General features: G+C 37.8%; 1 protein-coding gene across 2 annotated transcripts in view; it reads right to left on the reverse strand.

Moving 5' to 3' along the window:
- Nucleotides 1-20774, reverse strand: part of LOC145988309 (uncharacterized) — a 264996-nt gene that overhangs the window by 3495 nt on the left and 240727 nt on the right. Inside the window, exons 1-2 of one of the 2 annotated variants that reach the window (XM_083123174.1) lie at nucleotides 3527-3579; nucleotides 1624-1694 (exon numbers count right to left, since the gene is read on the reverse strand). In XM_083123174.1, the coding sequence (XP_082979300.1) occupies nucleotides 1624-1694; nucleotides 3527-3544 (89 nt within the window). In that variant the 5' untranslated portion in view covers nucleotides 3545-3579. Of the gene's footprint in view, nucleotides 1-1623; nucleotides 1695-3526; nucleotides 3580-20774 lie in introns of those variants that run through there. The other variant, XM_083123173.1, reaches the window with a different exon arrangement.

A 20774-nucleotide genomic window follows, 5' to 3' on the forward strand; every position in this document is an offset into this window, starting at 1 on the left:
ATTTACTGGACATTTTATTTTTTCGCCAAGAGTTTATGCTCGCGAAAATTGTAACTTCTTTCACCTTAATTTTAACTTCTTAGTTTTACTTTAGGCTATGAGAAGCTAATCTGGATTTGATTCAGACGCACAGTTTAGTGTAATGCACATCAGCGAAATGTGCTCCCACCCAGACTTCGAACCCAGGCGTAATTATACTATATTTCGTGTTATTACCTAACAGCAATAGACAAAACATGTTGAAGGTTGAAACTAAGAATATGGCAGTCTAATACAATTTTCTAAAATTTATTTTCCATCTTTGATAATATTTTATTGCAAAACTGTGTGTGTTCGATATCATTCCCTAAAGCGACTGAAGGCTCCGCTGTCAAAGTGTCATTTTAATATCATAACCAATAACAGGCTATCATAATTATCTTAATAATTCAACTTTGCATTGAATTTTCACGCTGTTGTGATTGATATATTGATTTGCTATATTTTGCTTCGCTTTTATGAAACATTTAGGCTAATTGCGAAGATGGAGATTACTGATAATATGATGAAATTGATGAAATAGACACTCACAAACATCCATGACCATTGCGGGTTTGAACCCGGGACCCCTGGCATCGTAGCGCGATGTGCTAACCACTCCGCCACGGGGGCCGGCTTGACGCTGCTGTGAAACACACTTTCATCTAAAATAGTATTGTCACTTTACAGTTTCATTCTATAATTAAACGAATAGTGCACATTAACAACTTTTTATTAAAATATTTGAATATGTATTTTATGTAGTTCTTTGTTAGAATATAGTTTCAGCAATTTAGGATATATTTCAATCTGTGATAACAAGCAGTGAAGTCAAGAGAAACGAGATTACTTGAATAATTGGAAGCACCAGCGTCCTACAAACTCGTAAGAACTGGCACGTAAACAATTATTTTATTTCGCACAGGGTCCGAGTTCTCAAACCCCCCCCCCACACACACCTATGGTAATATATGATAATATACTACAGTTACATATTTATCGGGACCTTGTGGAATAAGCACAAACGGAGACATTCTTTAATTTTAAGCTATTTTGTGTCACGAAGGGGCTATCATTCTTTGCAAAAGAGAAAAGTTCTGCGAGGTAATATGCGTGCAAATTTTGTATTATCAGCTTATACAGCTCTAAGTTTTTTTCTAGAAAAGGTCAACAACTCCTCTGTACAAAATTAGAATTCGTTTATAATGCGTAAGTATTCCTTGTTAAGTCCCAAGTGAGCTGTAATGCACAGGTTACGGCTTGTTAACGTCTTTGCTACCATCAGCTGTCCACCCTGCCTGACCACTTACGGGCTACCTGCTCCCCGCTCAAATTGTTTCAAAGATGGCTGCCTCGTTTCCTCTCTAGTGTTTATATCCTATATATAGCTCGTTGGCCATAACAAGCAGAAGCCATTGACCCTATACCAACAGGAGTGCAGCAAGGTTTGGCATCGGTGGTTGTTTCGTCCACGTGGTTGTTTTTTTGCTGACACATCCCTTCCCTCGTACTATCGTCTTTTTTTTTGGCGGGAACTTGGTACAGTTGTATATTTTGGCCCTAAGTACGTACTTACTACAGAAGGATTGAAGCATTAGTACTTACTGACTGTAGCGACGCGGTTGGAGAGACTCAGCACCACCAGCGGCCACAAAAACTATTAGGGCTAAAGTTATCTGAAAAAAAAAAAAACACGTCGTAAGCTTCTTGAACAGCATGGTCATGGATCAGGTGCTTTCCGGATGGGCTTTCTAGAGACATTGTCACATCTCTACGGATTGGTTAATTCCTGAAGATAAGAGTGACGTTAGCTCTCGAAAACCTATCAGGAACTATTCTACATCCCGACATAAATTTAGCTTTAAGACGTTAACGTACATTATATTTTCACAATATAAAACAAAATATATTAAATTACAAGGAAATCAGGAAAGCCTTTGAAATATTGAATAACATTAAGTGCGTTCTCAAATTTTTAATATCAGAATATTCCATTGTAAATATTACATATCCTGTAGAAGCAAGAAGTTAATGCTATAATCCTCTTTCACACAATTCTAATATCTATGACGCAACAGAACCACATGTGCATATAGAACACAAAATGCATCAAATCAATACTGATGAACCAAGAGTGCATTAACTGACAAGTGTGTTACTGGAGTCTACTTATATTTGTGCCAATTGACATATCTAGGGTTCTGTGTAATACAACAGTTCTATCCTTTAAGAAGAAAACCTGAACGTCACATTTCTAGCTCCATCTGGAATGTTGTAAGTCAAGTAGACATGAACTAAAATATAATGCCTTTACAGAATTGACTCGATGATGTAACTTGAGATATGAGATGCGCATCCAGTTACTAATGTTAGCCAACAGGGGCCACAAACTTGCCTTTATTACAGACAGTAATATTTCAATGAGCAAGGAGCCAGCGACTAGGATTAAAAATAATTTGCACAATCAGGGAAAAATTGCCTTTGATAGTTGTCGAGCTGTATCTTTGCGAGTGACACATGACCAAACCTGGCTGCGCAGTAGCAAAGAGGGGAACTACAAGCTGCCTTAGCCAATGAGCTTCATTCTTCTCTTACTTGTAAGAGTTGTCGATCAGCCAAACAACGAGTGTGTGGCAACTACAGTCTATCAAACTGTCTGCGTGGAGTAGCCAAGATCAGCTGCAAAGATACAGATCGTCAACTCTAGGTCTGTAAAACCATGCTGAAATTCATACAACTTTGGCTGTAGTCTTTTTCCCATTACCTGCCTTCTCTGCCAAAAAAGGAATATTCGTCACACGATTTTTTTATTTTTAATGTTATAATGATTTTACAACATAAATTTTGTCGTTACGTTATAAGAAGTATATAAGAAGCAAGGTATGTAATTCTAATTCATGATTATGTGGGTGTCAAATCATTTTATAAATTGCGAAAGTAATTTTATGAAAATATAATAGGATAACCATTCATGTGATATGGGGGGATGAGTCAGTAGGACTCCACGCATACACGTTCTAGGCCATGTGTGGAGGTGATGTGGTCAGCACCACGGTCCGGCCACCTTTACTCTTGCATTATAGAGGTTGGATGAATCCCAAAGCCGGTCATTCTTAGAAAAATTCGCACCTGAAATCGACCAACCCAGGAATCAAACCCATGACCTTCAGCGTATCCATCGAAAGCCCGAAAATACAATTTCTAAAAATGTATAGGTATATGTCGATTAAAAGACTGGAGAGGCTTACAATAAAAATCAAATTTCTTGACAAATTAGCAAGAAAATCGTTTTATGCGCAGTTTATACTCAGCAGATAGGCCAATCGAGACTGCATCTGCAGTTTAAAGTGAGATCCGAACCACTATGTGCCTCCAATGAGAATCTAATCCAAGACCCTTTGATTACAGTAAGATATCATTACACTACACAAGCGTGGAGGCCGAATCATTGTGCAATGTGCCTCCGAACAACCACGCAGGTGAACCTATTTACACTGGAACACTTTACCATCGCACACAAACCCATCTTCTGAGTATTGTTCTTCTTCCTAGAGCTGGCCTCACTCGACTGCTACCTTGTCCTCCGCTGATTTACTCTTTTATACGAATCGTCTTAGCATTCAGAGACAGTTAATTTTAAAACGCGATAGCAAAACGTCACATCTGGCGAAAACTCAGGTGGAAGCTGATTTCACAGCTCATTAACCGAATCTCTACAAGAGATGAAAGTCCCTCTTGACCACATCCCTGCCATGCGTCGGCAATAAAACTGATTTATTGCTCAAAGCCAGCAACGGGTGTACTATATTAATCTAGACTTATTATTTATAAATGCTTCGTTAGTATTTCAATGAGGCCGTTATTACATTGATATAATTCATTTACGGTTTTTTTCTTGTTTGCACGAAGCGCCGATATCGTATTAACACTGTGTTTTTTGTTAAACATGACTCGGAGGCAAGAACGAATGAGCACTGGGAATGTTGAAGAGTAAATTGTTTTCCAAGCAATATTCCAAGAGGGAAGAAAAGCGGAGGATGTTGTCCCTCCAGTTAAGAAAATTTTAATATAGCATCCCCCACTGCTAGGGTAATTTACGTAAGCATCCTCTCCCCACACCTTGGTTGAGTTGGTGTTTTAAGTCCACTTTATGCACAGTATGGCTAATCGGGACTAGACCTACAGTTTAAAGTAGGATCCGAACTACTATGTGCCTCCACCAGGTATCGAACGTCGTTACCGCTACGTCATCGGGGAGGCATTCCTCCCCACACCTATCCCCAAATTCAATCATGCATCTGCTGGAATTTCTACTTCGAGTACTGCTTAGAAGTAATAAGTGTCACTCGAATGTAAGGGGAAGGATCCTTTAGATAGAACCCCAATGTCAACCTTTACTTCCACGTGGTACACCCTGCAGACTAACGAGTCTCTGGCGCCTGGACCCAAACAGTAGAATCCTCTGTAGTAATTGTGTTGTTTCGTCTATTTCTATTGATGTTTGTCCCTTCATCCATTTCATCATATCATCATTCATCCTCATGTTTGCAAATGTGGCAGAAACGCAAAGTAAAATCAATCAATCAATTAATACGAGTCACTGAACAATAGTTTCGTTAAGGCATGATAATATAAGATTAGTTGCTCGTTTTCTATTTGGTTATTTAACAACACCTAATTCTTAAGAAAAATATTTGGACATAAACGAGATTAAACAACAGGTGAGTGGAGAAGGTTTCATAAAACTGAAAAGCATAATCTACTTCTTATTTGCATATTTGTTATTTAACGTCGCTTTTCTGCCACTTTTAGCTAATTGCAACGATGACGAAAAGTGATGATTACATAAAACTGATGAAGGGAAAATCGCAATAAGCAACCATACCCAACCTGGGACTGGAACCCATGAACTTCGGTAACGTGATCGAAAGTCGACCAATACACGCGCTAGGCAATCGAGATGACACAATTTACGTTCATCTCCTAATGCAGTGGTTCCCAACCAATTTGACTTGCGGAGCCCTTTTTAGGATCACTCTCTATGGCGGAGCCCCTTAGGCCTACCGTGCCCTATGTCTTACAAGTTAATGGCGTTTAGAAGTACTGTTATGGAGCGGAGGAAGAGAGGTATATAGTAAGGCTATGTAAAGAGATATCTAAACAATTGCGCAATGTCTAGGCCCGCAGCCAGGATTTTAATTCGGGGGGAAGACTCTTCCCTTATCAGCAGAGGCGTCGCCAGAAATATTTGAAGAGGGGAGCAGGCAATTAAAAAAACTTGATTAATATAAATAATAATGACAATAATAATTATTACAACGGTTATAATTGTCATTTTACAATAACTATTCTTAGTTATTAAAAATAATCCAATTAAAATCCAACTTTATTGATATTATTATTATATAAATGGAGGAAGGGCCTCCCCGATGGCGCAGTGGTAGCGTCGCCGCCTTGTAATCAAGGGGTTCCGGGTTCGATACCCGGTGGAGGCACATAGTGGTTCGGATTCTACTTTAAAACTGTAGGTCCAGTCCCGATTAGCCTTACTGTGCATAAAGCGGACTTAAAACACCAAATCAATCAATCAATCAATGGAGGTACTTTGCTTCTCGATCTACCGTATGAGTGACATTATTGATTGATTGATTGATTTGGTGTTTTAAGTCCAGTTTATGCACAGTAAGGCTAATCGGGACTGGACCTACGGTTTAAAGTAGAATCCGAACCACTATGTGCCTGAACTGGGTATCGAACCCGGGACTCCTTGATTACAAAGCGACGAAGCTACCACTGGGCCATCGGGAGGCCTATTTTTCTTACATTTTGTGCAATTAGTGTACTGAAGTTCATAGTTCTTGTATTTTGTTATTAACTTTCACACATCCCGTTAAAAAGAAATACTTTTTACTCATAAAGCTTGTAATGTGTGACCTTTCACAAAGAAAACAATAAATTTTGGGAGCTGTGGGTCCATTTATTCTTTGGATTAAATTGTAGAATATAAAAATATAAGCTGGTTCTTCTATTATACACTAAACTTTATTCGCTCTAATGTTTAAACTTGCTAAAGTAGTGAAATTAATTACCACAATACATTATTTAAATTAGATATTTGTAGGATTTGGGGTGGCTTCATCCCCCTTAGCCCTCCCCCTGACTACGTGCCTGGCAATGTACATGCAATGAAATTATTTAAAAACTTTGAGCTCTTGATCGGCTTCTGTATTATGTTTAGCTAGCGGACAATCCTGCTTCACAGAGATATGTAGTTGAGAAAGGTAGCAATACTAATTTTGCTTACTCAGACAAGATTTTGAATTCAACTTGTAAATGCAGCCAAAACTGTGATAGACTTTGGATTTGAAACACAATTTTTAGTTCGCTGTTAGATTTCAAATCTATGAGGACCTCCTATTCCTCTGGGTGGTTTTTCTTCACGCTGAAAACATTCATATGCCTTGAGCCAGTCAACTTGTCGGTACCACTCGGAGGAACGGGTTCTAATATGACAGGGTGGCTACAAACAAGCAAAAATGAAATTCCCTGACTTTTCCAGGTTTTCCAGGACAAAATTTACATTTTTCCCTGACAATTACAAACTAAACTAAATCGATGTTTTTGCAAATTGAAATAATAAACTCATACAGATCCAGGTATGGATTTGTTAAGTACCAATATTATCTTCTATGAAATTGACTTGATTTCTCTATTCTCTATGAATTGAATTCAAACTGCAAAATAGTGAATTTGGAAAATTATTAGAATTCACAAGCTAGGGAAGGATTATGGAATTTTGTCATACGCAGTAAGTTTAAAATAAAATACTTGATTATTTTTAAAGTTACGACTAAATGAAATTAGAGTGAAGAGTGATTAAGAAATACAATTTGTAATTTATCAGTCTCCTTATACATTCTCGGTATTATATGTTGATATTTCCACTGAGGTTTAGAACCCTCTGCTTGCAAAAACCATGCGTGCAGACTCATTTTTCAGTGCATAAAGCTCTCTTCTCTGTAAAGGAAACAACTTAACTCTTGCATATAAGTGAAACAATTGAATCGAACAAAATAAAGTGTCATATTTCCTTACATTATCAATGGGATTTCTGCTTCAGTACAGTATATCCAAGTGAAGTACTGTGAAACTGACAACATGCAGTGATACCATTAATGCTGTCGAAAAGGGTATGTAGGTATTAGAAATTTAACGCAAGGAGTATATAGAATTGCATTGTATAGGTACCTGATTTAGCTAACCATACATTAAAACAGGAAAACACTATTAATAAAAGCTTCTGAAAGTTCATATACGAGGGGCATCCTGAAAAAGCTCCAATGGTGCCTATACGCAGCACTGGTGGTCAGAGGTAGACACACACCCATGCAGGCAGGAAGAAGTGGCATGCAGCTGTAATCTGGTACAGTTGCAATGCAGACGTTTTAGGACAGTTCTAGGTTAAAGATTGCAGCTATCATACAGTCTCCCACCGAGCCTAGCCTACAATGCACACTCAGAATTTGGCACAGAGCCACCAGCAATTGTGTGAGGTGTGCAGCCGGACGTCATGTATGGTCAGACGATGGTGAAGACAATTCACGGAAGGCCAATCGAATGTGCACAACCCCATACAGCTGAGTACACACGGGCTCTTTGCATCACTTCAGGTGAGAGATCTTGGACCACTCCCTGTACAGCCCTGGCCTTAAACAAAGAGATGAAAGTCGGTACATTCAACTGAAGAGGTTTCTGGCAGCGCAAGGATTTCACAGCTACACTGCGGTAGAGATAGTTCCAGTCTTTGCTGTCGGACACATATACCATGGGCATACAAAATTTAGTGCCATGCTACTACAAATGCCAGAATAACGGTGGTGATTATGCCGAAAATTAGGTTAAGACTCACTGTTACTAATGCAATAAATTACAACTGATATTCTTGTTTTATTTATGCCTATTCAGTAGGGACCTTGATATTTTGTTATTTTTTTTCAAATTGGTGTATTATTTTCTTATTTTTTATTTTTTACTATACGGTGTTATTTTTCTCAAAATTCACATTTTCATTTTAGCGCATTTTCTGGCAAATATCTGAAATTATTCCTTCATGGTGTTTTTAAACTACTGTTTCAAATTGCAAGTCACATGGCTTACGCCTCTTCGTGAGAGTTTGGTATCTTGAAAGTTCTTTTGGGAAAGTTATTTTCCATATCCCTTTTTTTAATTTTAAGGTAAGGATTTTAGATAATGGAATTTTCCCCGTTTATACTGAAGAGTGCATAATGACCATAAGTGACGACGCACCCAAAAAATTAAAATCAATCAATCTCACGTGACAGATACTGATATATTATGGTACCAAAAATTAGCATTATCTGGTGGCTCAGTCGGTAACGTGTCTGACTACCATTCTAAAGGTCCCGGGTTCGATCCCCGGCCGGTTCAAATCCGGGAACTTTTCTAACGATGGAAGCGGCCCCGGCGCCCACCCAGCGTCGAATAACATGGGTACCTGGGGGAAACCCTGGGGGGTAAAGGCACATCACCCCCACTCACGACCGGATCAAGAAAGTGTGGGGCGTTACCCCCATACCCCCTATACGCCTTCATGGCGTGGTGCTATGCACAGGGGTGCACTTTACATTTACCTTTTTTTGACTTGTCAGTATTACGTTTCCCAAAATTCGCATTTTTGTTTTAGAACATTTATCTGCCAAATATAGCGAAACTTAATACTCCATTGTGCTTTTAAACGATTATTTTAAATTGTAGATCACATGGTCTACGTATTTTCGTGACAGTTTGATATGTTGGAACAGATTTTTGAGGAAGTAAAAGTAAAGTGCTCCCCTGCACTTTTCCATGAAGGTGTATAAGGGCGTGGAGTTAGGGCCCCACACATTCTTGATCACAGCTAAAGGTGGGGGTGATGTGATCAGCACCACGCTCCTGGCTACCTTTATCCCTCAAAGTTTCCTCAAGGTACCAGCTTCATATGATGCTGGGTGGGTGCCGGAGCAGTTTGAATAGGTGGAAAACATACCGGTTCTCCCCCGCAGAGGATCGACCCCGGGTCTCTTGCATAGTAGTCAGATGCCCTAACGACTGAGCTACATTATTACTCGCTCGACAAATGCCGATGGAGCGCACTTAGCTTGGTAATTCAAAACAGTAGACAGTAGATACGCACTCGAGCTTCTGTTAGAACCCTGCCACTTTGCTCTATGATGCAAATGGTTTTGATAAAAGTTGAAAAAATCGTGCGAAATACATGATTTAATGTAGCTGTCGGAATTATTGCATGTACGTATAACTCTATAGTTTACTCTTGAGTAAAATGTTGGAAAACTTGCATGTTCTATGTACACAAACATGGCCTAGAAAAGAAGAATGTTGGATTTCATGGAATTTTTTCGTTGTTTTAGGACATTTCTTTAAAAAAAATCGCTAAAAACGCCAACAATTCGCATTTTATGCCAAATTATTTCGATATTTCGAACGGGCGAAAAATGTGTCCAGACATCATTGCACATTCATAAACACAACTTCGCAGCAATTACCATTTTTCACGGTTTTGGCGTTTGGGAAAAATCAATGTCCCTACTAATTGGAAATTACTTTCTGGCCACCCCTCGTATAAATCAGTAGATGGAAAGTGAAAATTTAGCAGGGCTGGCAGAGAAAAGTCAATTCTTGAAGAAAGTGATTTGCTTTTGTGACTGAATGATTCGAGTAAATATGATATTAAAATATTTACGTATTTATTATTAGTATTTTATTTCATAATATTCGACATTAACCTTACTCAGTGAGAGATTAATGACCATCTCTCACGAGTTTAAACAGACAGAACAGAGAGTGGCGTTAATTTCATTGCAATACTAGTGTTGCAGTAAATTTGAGGTTGGGAGCATGCACTTGCCAGCGAGAGAAGGGGGGGGGGGCAAACTCCAGATTTTTATGTTTTTTTATTGAAATTCGGTGGTAACGCCCCCAAACCCCCCTTCCTCGGTTCGGCGATCTTAATTGTACACGGTTGCATGCTATGATGTTTTAGCTGAAAAACAAAGCTTATCCGAAGTAGATTGCTCCCATAGTGCCCGAGTTATAACAATTTTCCTCCAAAAATGCTAATTACCTATTTTTCATAAAAAAATTTAAAAAATCAAAAAAAAATCACATTTTGGTTTATTATTCAACTTGTACGACACCCAAGAACATGAATGTTTCAATCTCTTGAGAAATGTCCATTCTTTAAAAAGAATACTAAAGTTCGCGTCTTCTTCCAAAATAGCGGGAGAAGAGGGGGGCAAACTCCAGTGTTTTGTTTTTTTCATTGAAATTCGGGGGTCGCGCCCCCAGACACCCTTCCTCGGTTCGGCGTTCTGAATTGTACACGGTTGCATGCTACGATGTTTTAGCTGAAAAACAAAATTTATTCGAAGTAGATTGCTCCCATAGTGCCAGAGTTATAACAATTTTCCTCCAAAAATGCTAATTAACTATTTTTCGTTAAACGAAAAAAATCACATTTTGGCTTATTATTCAACTTGTATGGCACCCAAGAACATGAAACATGTTTCATTCTCTTGAGAAATGTCCATTCTTTGAAAAGAATACTAACGTTTGCGACTTCTCCCCAAAATAGCGGGAGAAGAGGGGCCAACCTCCAGATTTTTAGGTGTTTTCCATTGAAATTCGGGGGACGTGCCCCCCCCCCCCCCAAGCCCCCTTCCTCGGTCCGGTGTTCTAAATTGTACACGGTTGCATGCGCTGATGTTTTAGCTGAAAAACAAAAGTTATCTGAAGTACATTGCTCCCATAGTGTCCGAGTTATAACAATTTTCGTCAAAAGAGTGTTCGAAGTCAATGAAAACGATATTCCCTGACATTTCCCTGACTTTTTTTCTCACCTCAAATTCCCTGACTTTTCCCGGTTTTCCAGGTTTTCCAGGTCTGTCGCCACCCTGTATGATTTTTTGGTACGGTTAGGACGCCTAGAGATGGAAAATAGGTGATAGCATGTCATAACTCTTTGCCTTCTGTGTGTTGACACTCCACTTTCCAGATTACATTGATGTAAATGGTAAATTTTGAATTTTTTTAATATTTTGACTTTTACTATTATAAATGACAATTACAGTAATTCTTATCTAAATTAATAATAATGATGATAATAATTAAGATTATAATAATAACACTAATTAAAATATGTGAATATTTTAATAATTTAATTGACAAGTTAGATGGTATTTAACACCATTACTGGAGTCAATTGGCTATTTGACCATCATTAATGCCAATATCTCTGAATTAACAACTGAAGTGCGCAGCTGTGAGAATGACAGTAGCAGTCCAAGGACAGTGTAAGAGTTCATTGAGGAACGTGGGCAAGTGGTACAATACTTCTAAAGTGCGATTTACCTGAATCAATGCGTGGAGAGGCATAGGAAGGATGGAAGCTGGACGGTCAGCGAGAGGTATCTGTAGCACTTGGAGTGTCTCAAAATGCCATTTTGGTTCCAAGAAACTGGAAATGTGCAACGAAGGCAAGGTGAAGGCCGTCCGCGAGCGACAACAGCAAGAGACAACGGGTACCTCTTGTTAACAACCGATTGGAACAGACGACAGAATGCAACGAAACTACAACATGCCATTCTCACAGCAATAGGGTGCAGACAGAAAGCATATGGAGCAGATGTCATCTCAAACTGTCTGCAATCACCTTCTTAAAGATGGCTTTTATGCATATAGACTCATGCTGTGTGTTCCATCACCATAGAGCTTTCAGTCCGTAGAAACTTAGCTGAGGAACATCGCAATTGGGGCCACAACGAATGGGGTTGAGCGGTGTTCACCGATGAGTCGCGGTTCAGCCTCCAGCCTTACAATAGACGTGCCTAATCTGGAGGAAATGTGGAACATGCTATAACCCTCTTTTTGTTAAAGAAACATTCTAAAATGGAGGTGGTGAAATGATGTTCTGAGTTGGAATCAAAATTGTGGGACGTACGGACCTCCACGTTATCCAGAATGGCAGTTTAACGGACCTTAGATATGGAGAAGAGAACCTCAGACTTCTTGTCATACCGCGCGCAGATGCAATAGGTGATCGTTTCCTTTTCATCGGCGATAATGCTCGTCCTCACAGAGTTCTGTTAGTGCACAACCTGCCAGAGGACGAGGGAATAGTGAGTATGGAGTGGCCACCGTGATTACTAAACTTAAATCCCATAGAGAATGTCTGGGATGCACTTGACAAACGCATTCTAGAAAGGATAGCACCTCCCTCAACTCTTCCAGAGCTGAAATTGCCCAAAGTGAAGAGTGGCGAGGAATCACACCAAGTTCTTATCGATCACCTCATGGAGTCCATGCCACAAAGCTATGCAGCGGTGTTGGTCGTACGACATCACACATCATACTAGGGGCGAGTTACTGCTGTGGCCATGTCCGTTTCTGAGCTGTTCTATTTGTACACACATTGCTCTATAGTGACGCACATCATGTGGGCATTGGTTCAAGCGACTGTAGGGTTTTTCTGTTACCTGTACTAATCCATACTCTACTGTATCTGTTCTCTGAATGTTCCTTCAGTTGCATAAACATCGGCTGTACATGGTTTTCGTCTAGTTCCTTCTGTTCCTCTCTTGATCCAAGAAGAAGGCGGTGGATAGTTATCTAACTAACTAACTCTCTAGCCTTCTTAAACCCGAAGGTTCATGGCTGCAGCAACACAGGCCTTCCATCTGTCCCTATCTTGAGCAAGTTCTATATACTCTTTTACATCCCTACCGATTTCCCTTAGGTCCATCTCAACGTTCTCACTCCATCTTCGTCTTGGTCTTCCTACAGGTCTTTTACCATCAGGTTTCCCAACAAAAATCCTGTAAACTCCTCTATCCTCTCCCATTCGTGCCACATGGCCTGCCCACCTAAGTCTTCTTGATTTAATTATTCTAATAATATCTGGACATGAATAAAAATTATGTACTTCTAAATTATGTAACCATCTCCACTCACCTGTCTCCTCATCCCTTTTAGGTCCAAATATTTTCCTAAGGATATTATTTTCAAATACTCTCAATTTATGTTCCTCTTTCAATGCAAGGGACCAAGTTTCACATCCATATAATACTACAGGCAAAATTACTGTTTTGTATATTTTAACTTTTAGTTTCTTAGATATTAAACGAGAAGACAAAAGTTTATGAAGAGAGAAGTAACTTGCATTTCCTGAATTAAGCCTACTTTTTATTTCCTCTTTAATATAATTTTCATTTGTTAATATTACACCTAAGTATTTGAATTTGGAAACTGGTTCAAACGAGTTGTTATAAATAATTAGATTTTGATTATTACCTAACACTTGGTTTCGGCCTGTAAGCATATATTTAGTTTTCTCTTTGTTAACTTCCAAACCTATCTCTTTAGCAGTTTTGAAAAATATTTTAGCATTATTCTTAATTGTATTCACATCATTCCCCAGTAAGTCTACATCATCTGCATATGCTAACAACTGAGTCACACCATTTAATTTTAGTCCTTCTTTAGTTTCTTTTACCTTCCTAACAGCATATTCTAAGGCAAAATTAAAGAGCAATGGAGATAATGCATCTCCTTGTTTTAACCCATCATGAATTGTAAATTTGTCAGACATATTATTACCCACACGAATTTTACTTTCTGTTTCACTGGTGCATATTTCATTAGCATATGGTGTTAGTCTTGTTAAAAGAATGTTAGACAATATTTTGTATGTTGTTGAGAGTAGAGAAATTCCACAGTAATTATTGCAGTTCATTTTATCACCTTTTTTAAACACAGGAACAATTATGGATTCTTTCCACTGTTGAGGGATTTCTTCTTTATTCCATATTAAACAAATTAATTTATGAATTTGACATATTAATGAATTTCCACCATATTTAATTAACTCAGCTGGTATTAAATCAATGCCAGGTGCTTTGTTATTCTTTAGTCTTTTAATAGCACCTTTAACTTCAGTCAAGTTAGGTTCTGGAACTTAAGGTTCTGCTGTGTGTACTTAATTTACTTCTGATTTATCTCCTACATGGACATTTAAAAGGTCATTAAAGTAGTTCTTCCATCTATTTAGAATATCACTTGGGTCAGCTAGAAAATCACCGTCTTTATCTTTTATCAAGTTTACTTAGATTGCCACCCCTTTCTAAACTCATTTACACCTTTATATAAATCCCTGATATTTTTGTTTTTGCTGTTTGTTTCAATTTCGTTAATTTTGCTTTTCAAGTAATCTCTTTTTTTACTTCTAAACGTGCGGTTAACTTCTCGCTTTATTCTATTATAATTGTTTAGATTTGTATCATAAGAGTTATTTAACCACCTAAGTCTAGCCTGATTTCTTATTTCTATTAGATTATGACATTCATTATTAACCCATGGCTTACTTTTTCTCGGTTTATGGTATCCTATACTTTCTTTAGCTGCTGATTCTATTGCATTACGTATGTGCTCCCAATTCTTATTTACGTCTGTTTCATTTATATTTTCATCATCATTTAAATCCTGCAAAACATCAAATCTATTTGACAGTTTAATTTGGTAATCTTTCTTAATTCTTTCATCAGTAAAATTTCCTGTATTAAATTTTAGAACTTTTAGATTTTGTTGCTTATAATTTATCACTGCGAGTCTTTCTCTTAATTTAGCAATTACTAAATAATGGTCACTTGCACAGTCAGCACCTCTATGTGTACGAACGTCAATTATACTAGTATGCCTTCTCTTATCAATGAGAATATGATCTATCTGATTATGAGTTTTACCATCTGGAGAAGACCGGGTATATTTATGGATATCTTTATGTTTAAAAGTGGTACTTTTCACAATTAAATTCTTTGAGGTTGCAAAAGTAATCAATCTTATACCATTATCATTACTTAATTCATGAAGACTTTCTTTACCAATCGTGGGTTTAAATGTCTCTTCTTTGCCAATCTGTGCATTACAGTCACCCAACAGAATTTTCATATCATGCTGAGAAAATTTATCAAAGACCTGTTCTAACTCTGTATAAAAATCATCTTTGGTATTATCATCTTTATCTTCCGTTGGTGCATCTCGTATGTTTATTAAAATAATTTTACACCACCTACCCTGTTTTAAGGTTAGTCCGTAACCATAACAGACTACCCAATTGAACAAAACAAATTACGTCATAATAGACAATTAACATATTAAACATATCAAACAATTAAAATTATACAATAAGTGGGTGCGTATCAACCTACCCTGTAAAACTGCATATGATATCCTATCATTAATAAATTCTACTGTTTTAAGAGCCGAGATAATTTTATTATTTATGAAAAAGCCTGTTCCAAAATTATGATTTTCAGTACCACCATAAAAAAAAGTATAATTTTTAGTTTTATTGCAATTCCCTTCTCCTGGCCACCTAACCTCCTGGACAGCTACTACATCGAATTTATACTTAACTATCTCATTAACTGTACACTGAAATGCCCCAGGCCGGTAAAGACTCAGAACATTCCAGGTGCCTAATTTAATATCCTTATTCCTAATGTAGATCTTATCCTTAGTCCAGGGACCTCCCAAAGTAGTCTCCACCCGGAGATCCGAACGGAGGACTATTTTACCTCCGGAATATTTTACCTTGGGAACATCCATAGCCTTATATTGCTGATTCTTGACATGGCTTTTTACAGTGCAGAGTTGTCAGCTCTACCCCCAATATGAATGGAGGAACTACTACAGAAGACAAACACAAACACATTAGACAGCACAATTACTACACAAGACGAACACAAACACATTAGCCAGTACAACTTCTACACAAGACACACACAAACACATCACAACTATAACACAATATAAACACAAACACACCACAACTACTACACAATATAAACATAAACAAACTACACACCACAACTACTACACAAGACAAACACAAACAAATTAGACAGCACAACTACTACACAAGACAAAAGATAATTACTACATTATAACAAAGATACCTGATAACAGGTAAATGCTGATTGCTAACTAGTTATGGGAGGTCAATTATAAGACAAGAAGACACTATTTGGTCGAATTATTGTGTCAGCACAGAATCGGAATCTTCAAATGTGCTCTATCTTAGAGCCATTATCGTGGGCATTATAGGCATACTTGCAGAAAAATATTATTCCCCCTGAGGAAATATCTGGAAATTCAGCCACGGCGATTTATGGTATGGCTCTTATTCAGAGAGTAAAAGAAGAGGAGTCAAACTTTGGTGAGGTCTATCTGCCTTGTCAATTGCTTTCCAGAAGGAAATTCTAGTCCAAGAATCGATGTCTGTTTGATGCGTACAATGAGACGTCTATAAAGAACACCGAAAGGATAATCACGTGTGAAGAACTCGGGCATCAGTCACAGAGCATCTCATCTTCCCAGATTGTCAGATAGTGAAGGAAATTCCTAAGTCACGTAGTGAATAAAACAACTCTAATTGCATTTCTCGTTAACGAATGTAGGAAACCAGTGCATTTTGTGAATCTTTTGAATAAAACACTTCGCGAACTGTGGAGATAAATAATGGAACATCACATCTGAAGGGAACCCAAAGTGCTCAATCTCAACAGTAAACATGAAAAAGCGATGGTAATTTGTTGGTGAATACTGCCGCTGCTAATGATGGTTATGAAGCGGTAATGAGAGACTCAGATGATACATATGTGTGTATTGTGTGTTTCAGATTCCATGAAAGAATGAATCACGGTTAAATTGTTTCTGAAATATAGTACTAAATTACCCATATGGGTTCTTGACGTTAAGAAAATAGCTTCAATTCTTATTAAAAATGTTTGTCGAATTATTATAAGTCTCCGTGTGTATTTGCAACAAAAGGAAAAGTAGGTGCATCCTTCCTGCCAACAGACGAACACAGGAAATATTTTCGCACCCTCGGAGGTGAATGGGCAAACTGTAGTTCTCCTGCTTACTGTATGCTCCAAAATCTTCCATATATTGTGTGAATGACATGACAAGTCGTCTATTCTGTGCAAGGAAGTGTGAGAAAGACATTTATCAACTTGCAAGAAACATGCTTAACGTGCGATTATCAATCCGCTATAAGCAAGAGATGTCTTCTGAATGATCCACGTACATCGAGACCAAGTGGGAGATGGTGGACATTGAGAACGACACGATGGAGCAGAGGAGCTTGTAATGGATTGGATGGAATGGCAGGCAGCATCTTAAACTCTGTTAGATCTACTAGCTTGCAACTCCATTAGAAACTGTCTTCCGACCTCCCCGATGGCGCAGTGGTAGCGTCGTCGCCTTGTAATCAAGTGGTCCCGGGTTCGATTCCCGGTGGAGACACATAGTGGTTCGGATCCCACTTTAAAATGTAGGTCCAGTCACGATTAGTCTTACTGTGCATAAAGTGGACTTAAAACAACAAATCAATCCAATCCAAGAAACTGTCTTCCCGATGGTGCAGTGGTAGCGTCACCGCCTTGTAATCAAGTAGTCCCAACTTCGATACCCGGTGGAGGCACATAGTGGTTCGGACCCACTTTAAACTGTAGGTCCAGTCCCAATTAGCTTACTGTGCATAAAGTGGACTTGAAACACCAAATCAATCAACCAACCAATCCATTAGAAACTACAAACTGCGTCTTCTGCGTAAATGACATCAGTTGCACTGACAAGTTCAGACTACCCACATGCGATAATCAATGAGTGATGACACCTATTCAGAAGATGATGATGATGAATGTAAATAATAAAATTTTGTTTATGTTAAATTATAACATACATGCATATTTAAGATTTAGCCACTATTATTATTGAAAATTGTAAGTAAGACTTATCCATTTAATCTATGTCAGTATATAAGCAATATAATAAAGTTTTATTATTATTATAAGTATTTGTATTAATGTAATTACAATTAATAGTTATAATTATTATAAAATAATATTTAATTTAATAAGTCTGATGAAATTAAATTTATTTTTTCAAATATTGTGATCAATTTATTTGCTTTTTATAAAAAAATATTAAAAAACATTATGTTTCTGCTATGGTTACTAATTCAATAATATTATATAAAAAGCAAAGAGTTATGAGATGCTATCACACATTTTCCAGTTCCAGGCATCCACACCTTGAAAAAAAAATCATATGAGAACCCATCCCCCTGAGTGGTACCGATCGCCTAAATTTGAGGTCCTGGCTCATGAACTATCAGTCTTTCAAAGCTGCGAGATGCGCCTGAATATTTTTCTATATTTTTCTTTAACTTTGATGTTATTTTTATTCAAGAAGTTTTTTTTGTAAGAGGGAAGCAATCGATATCTTCTTTTCCACGCAGTCCAACCAATACATAAGTTTCCTCTTAAAAGAAGACACTTAAACGCTTGCCTGAAAAACTGTGGTAGATTTTTTTTCTTGCAATGATTGATTCATTTCGTTCATTTTGCAAAAAATGTCGGCCAAATAAGCCAGTTTGCACAACCATTCTCCAGCATTAAAAACGTCGGCAATAGATCGTTATGGTCCATCAAAAATGCTGCTAACTCTGCACGCAGTTCAATCAAACGTGTCAACGCTTTTACGCGAGACAATCACCTTACTTCAGTGTGCAGCAGGAGGGACTGATGGTGGCTTACCATATCTTCACACATTACTTTGAAGAGCCTGCTTTAAGAGGACGTGATTTTATATAGTTTATTATTTTAATGGCATCATTCAACACTATCATAAGTCAGAAGGAATTTTTGTCGAGGCTACACGTATCTTGTAACCAGCGCCCCGCTCGCTCTGGCACTACAATAATTTTGGATCTAGTGGCAGCAGAATGACCAAGAGTCGTCTGCTAGAGGAGGCGCGAAATTCAACTTGTCAAATTTCCTTCAGAATGCAATTTCTAGTTTTCTTATTTTGATTCTACTTTTTGTTTCTTAATATTTAATTTCTTTCAATTTTTTTTTTCCTGGGGCGGCCGCTGAGCCACTGGGAAGTGCACGCAGAGCCCTTGGACTCTGCAGAGCACAGGTTGGGAACCGCTACCGGTGAGAAGATCATATAACACGCATGCGAGACGAAATAAAAGTTTGCAGGATGTTGAGAGACTTGATGGTAAGAAACCCGCGGGAAGGACAAGAATGAGATGGACATAAAAGGACATTGTTAAGGATGATCAAGACTGGATTAATCTTGCCTAGGATATGAACAGGGAGAACACATACTGTACACATGTATGTTGCTCCAGCAATAAACCGTATTGGGTTCTGTAAAAGGACCGGAATCTATTTTTTTTCTCGCACACTTTAAATTCGAACCCGGTGGAGGCACATAGTGGTTCGTATCCCACTTTAAACTGTAGGTCCAGTCCCGATTTGTCTTACTGTGCATAAAGTGAACTTAAAAGGAGACTTAAAAAGAAACTTCAAATTCGGTCCAAGTTGCGTATTGTTTCATATCAATATTGAACTTGGGCCGTATTTAAACTGATCAGGAAAAAAAGGTTCCTGGACCGAATTGAAACACTTTACAGATAGAAAGGATCTTTACGGTCCAGAACCGATTTGCGCTTGCTGGTTTTCTCTCCTGAATCGGAATTGAATTTATTTACAATTCCTGGATCTTTAACAAACCGGTGATAATTACAAATATTTATCTGTGATATTGTAACACGACTCAGGTTAAACATTGACCAAAATGTGGTGTAGATTTCCTGGATCCATTGTCTATGAAATTTTAGTTAGTTATGATTGTTATGGAACATAAAATTCTGGGTCAATCAGCGCTTTTCCATTTGCAAAGGTGCTCGATATTGGAGATCGAAAGCCGAAAAGTGCAACGCTATATATATTTTTTTTTTTTAATGAATTAAAATTTTCAAGTCGCCACTTGAAAAATACTTGGAAATTCAGGCGACTAGACAACCACTCTGCGACCGACGGACAGAGTGGTTCTCAAAGCCGTTGACGAATTTCTTACTCGACGTCGACGTGTTTGTTGTTTTACCCCTCAGTCACAATTTAAACCCGAACTATTTGTAACATAAACTTTCGAAATCGTATATAAAAAAATATGTTAAAATATGCAAAGTGACAAGTTCCAAAAAGGAAAATAAGCTTAAATGTTGCAAATTCCCACTCGGTTTCTATGTATTTTTTATGTAACAACTAGTACTTTCCAAAAACTATCAAGTAGCTATTAAAGTATTTTAAAATCAAACAAAAATTCGCATTTTTTTTACAACGAAAGAGCGTGTTTTGTGAACATAAACAAAGGATTTCGAAACACTTCTTTTGACTAAGTACTAGGAGTTTTAATAAAAAGCAGAAGCTATTTATTTCAGTCTTATAATTTTTAAGTGAATTCTTATTCGCAATTATACAATATTCATAAATTTATTTAGTTTCCCTTTCAAGCGTTCATTTAATTCCATGCCGGGTCTTTTTGAAAACTCTTCTTATGGACTCAAATTCCTTTCGGACAATAAAACTATTAAATCAGATCTCAATACCTATGATAAATGCATACATAATGAAAGAACACAGGACAACACGCAGCCCTACAGCGGCTGCGGGTTCAGCCTCGTGTAGAGGCCCGAATTTAGTAGAAGGGAAGGGAGGATCGATGGCCTTGGACTCCAGGTCTCCATGTACAGTCACGTACACTTCTGGATTCAATCCAGTGGATTGTAAAGAATCCATTCAAAGTAAATGGATATGTTACAATCC

Source organism: Lepisma saccharinum, chromosome 5 (genome assembly GCF_977018435.1).
Source record: "Lepisma saccharinum chromosome 5, izLepSacc3.1, whole genome shotgun sequence".
Classification (NCBI taxonomy): Eukaryota; Metazoa; Arthropoda; class Insecta; order Zygentoma; family Lepismatidae; genus Lepisma; species Lepisma saccharinum.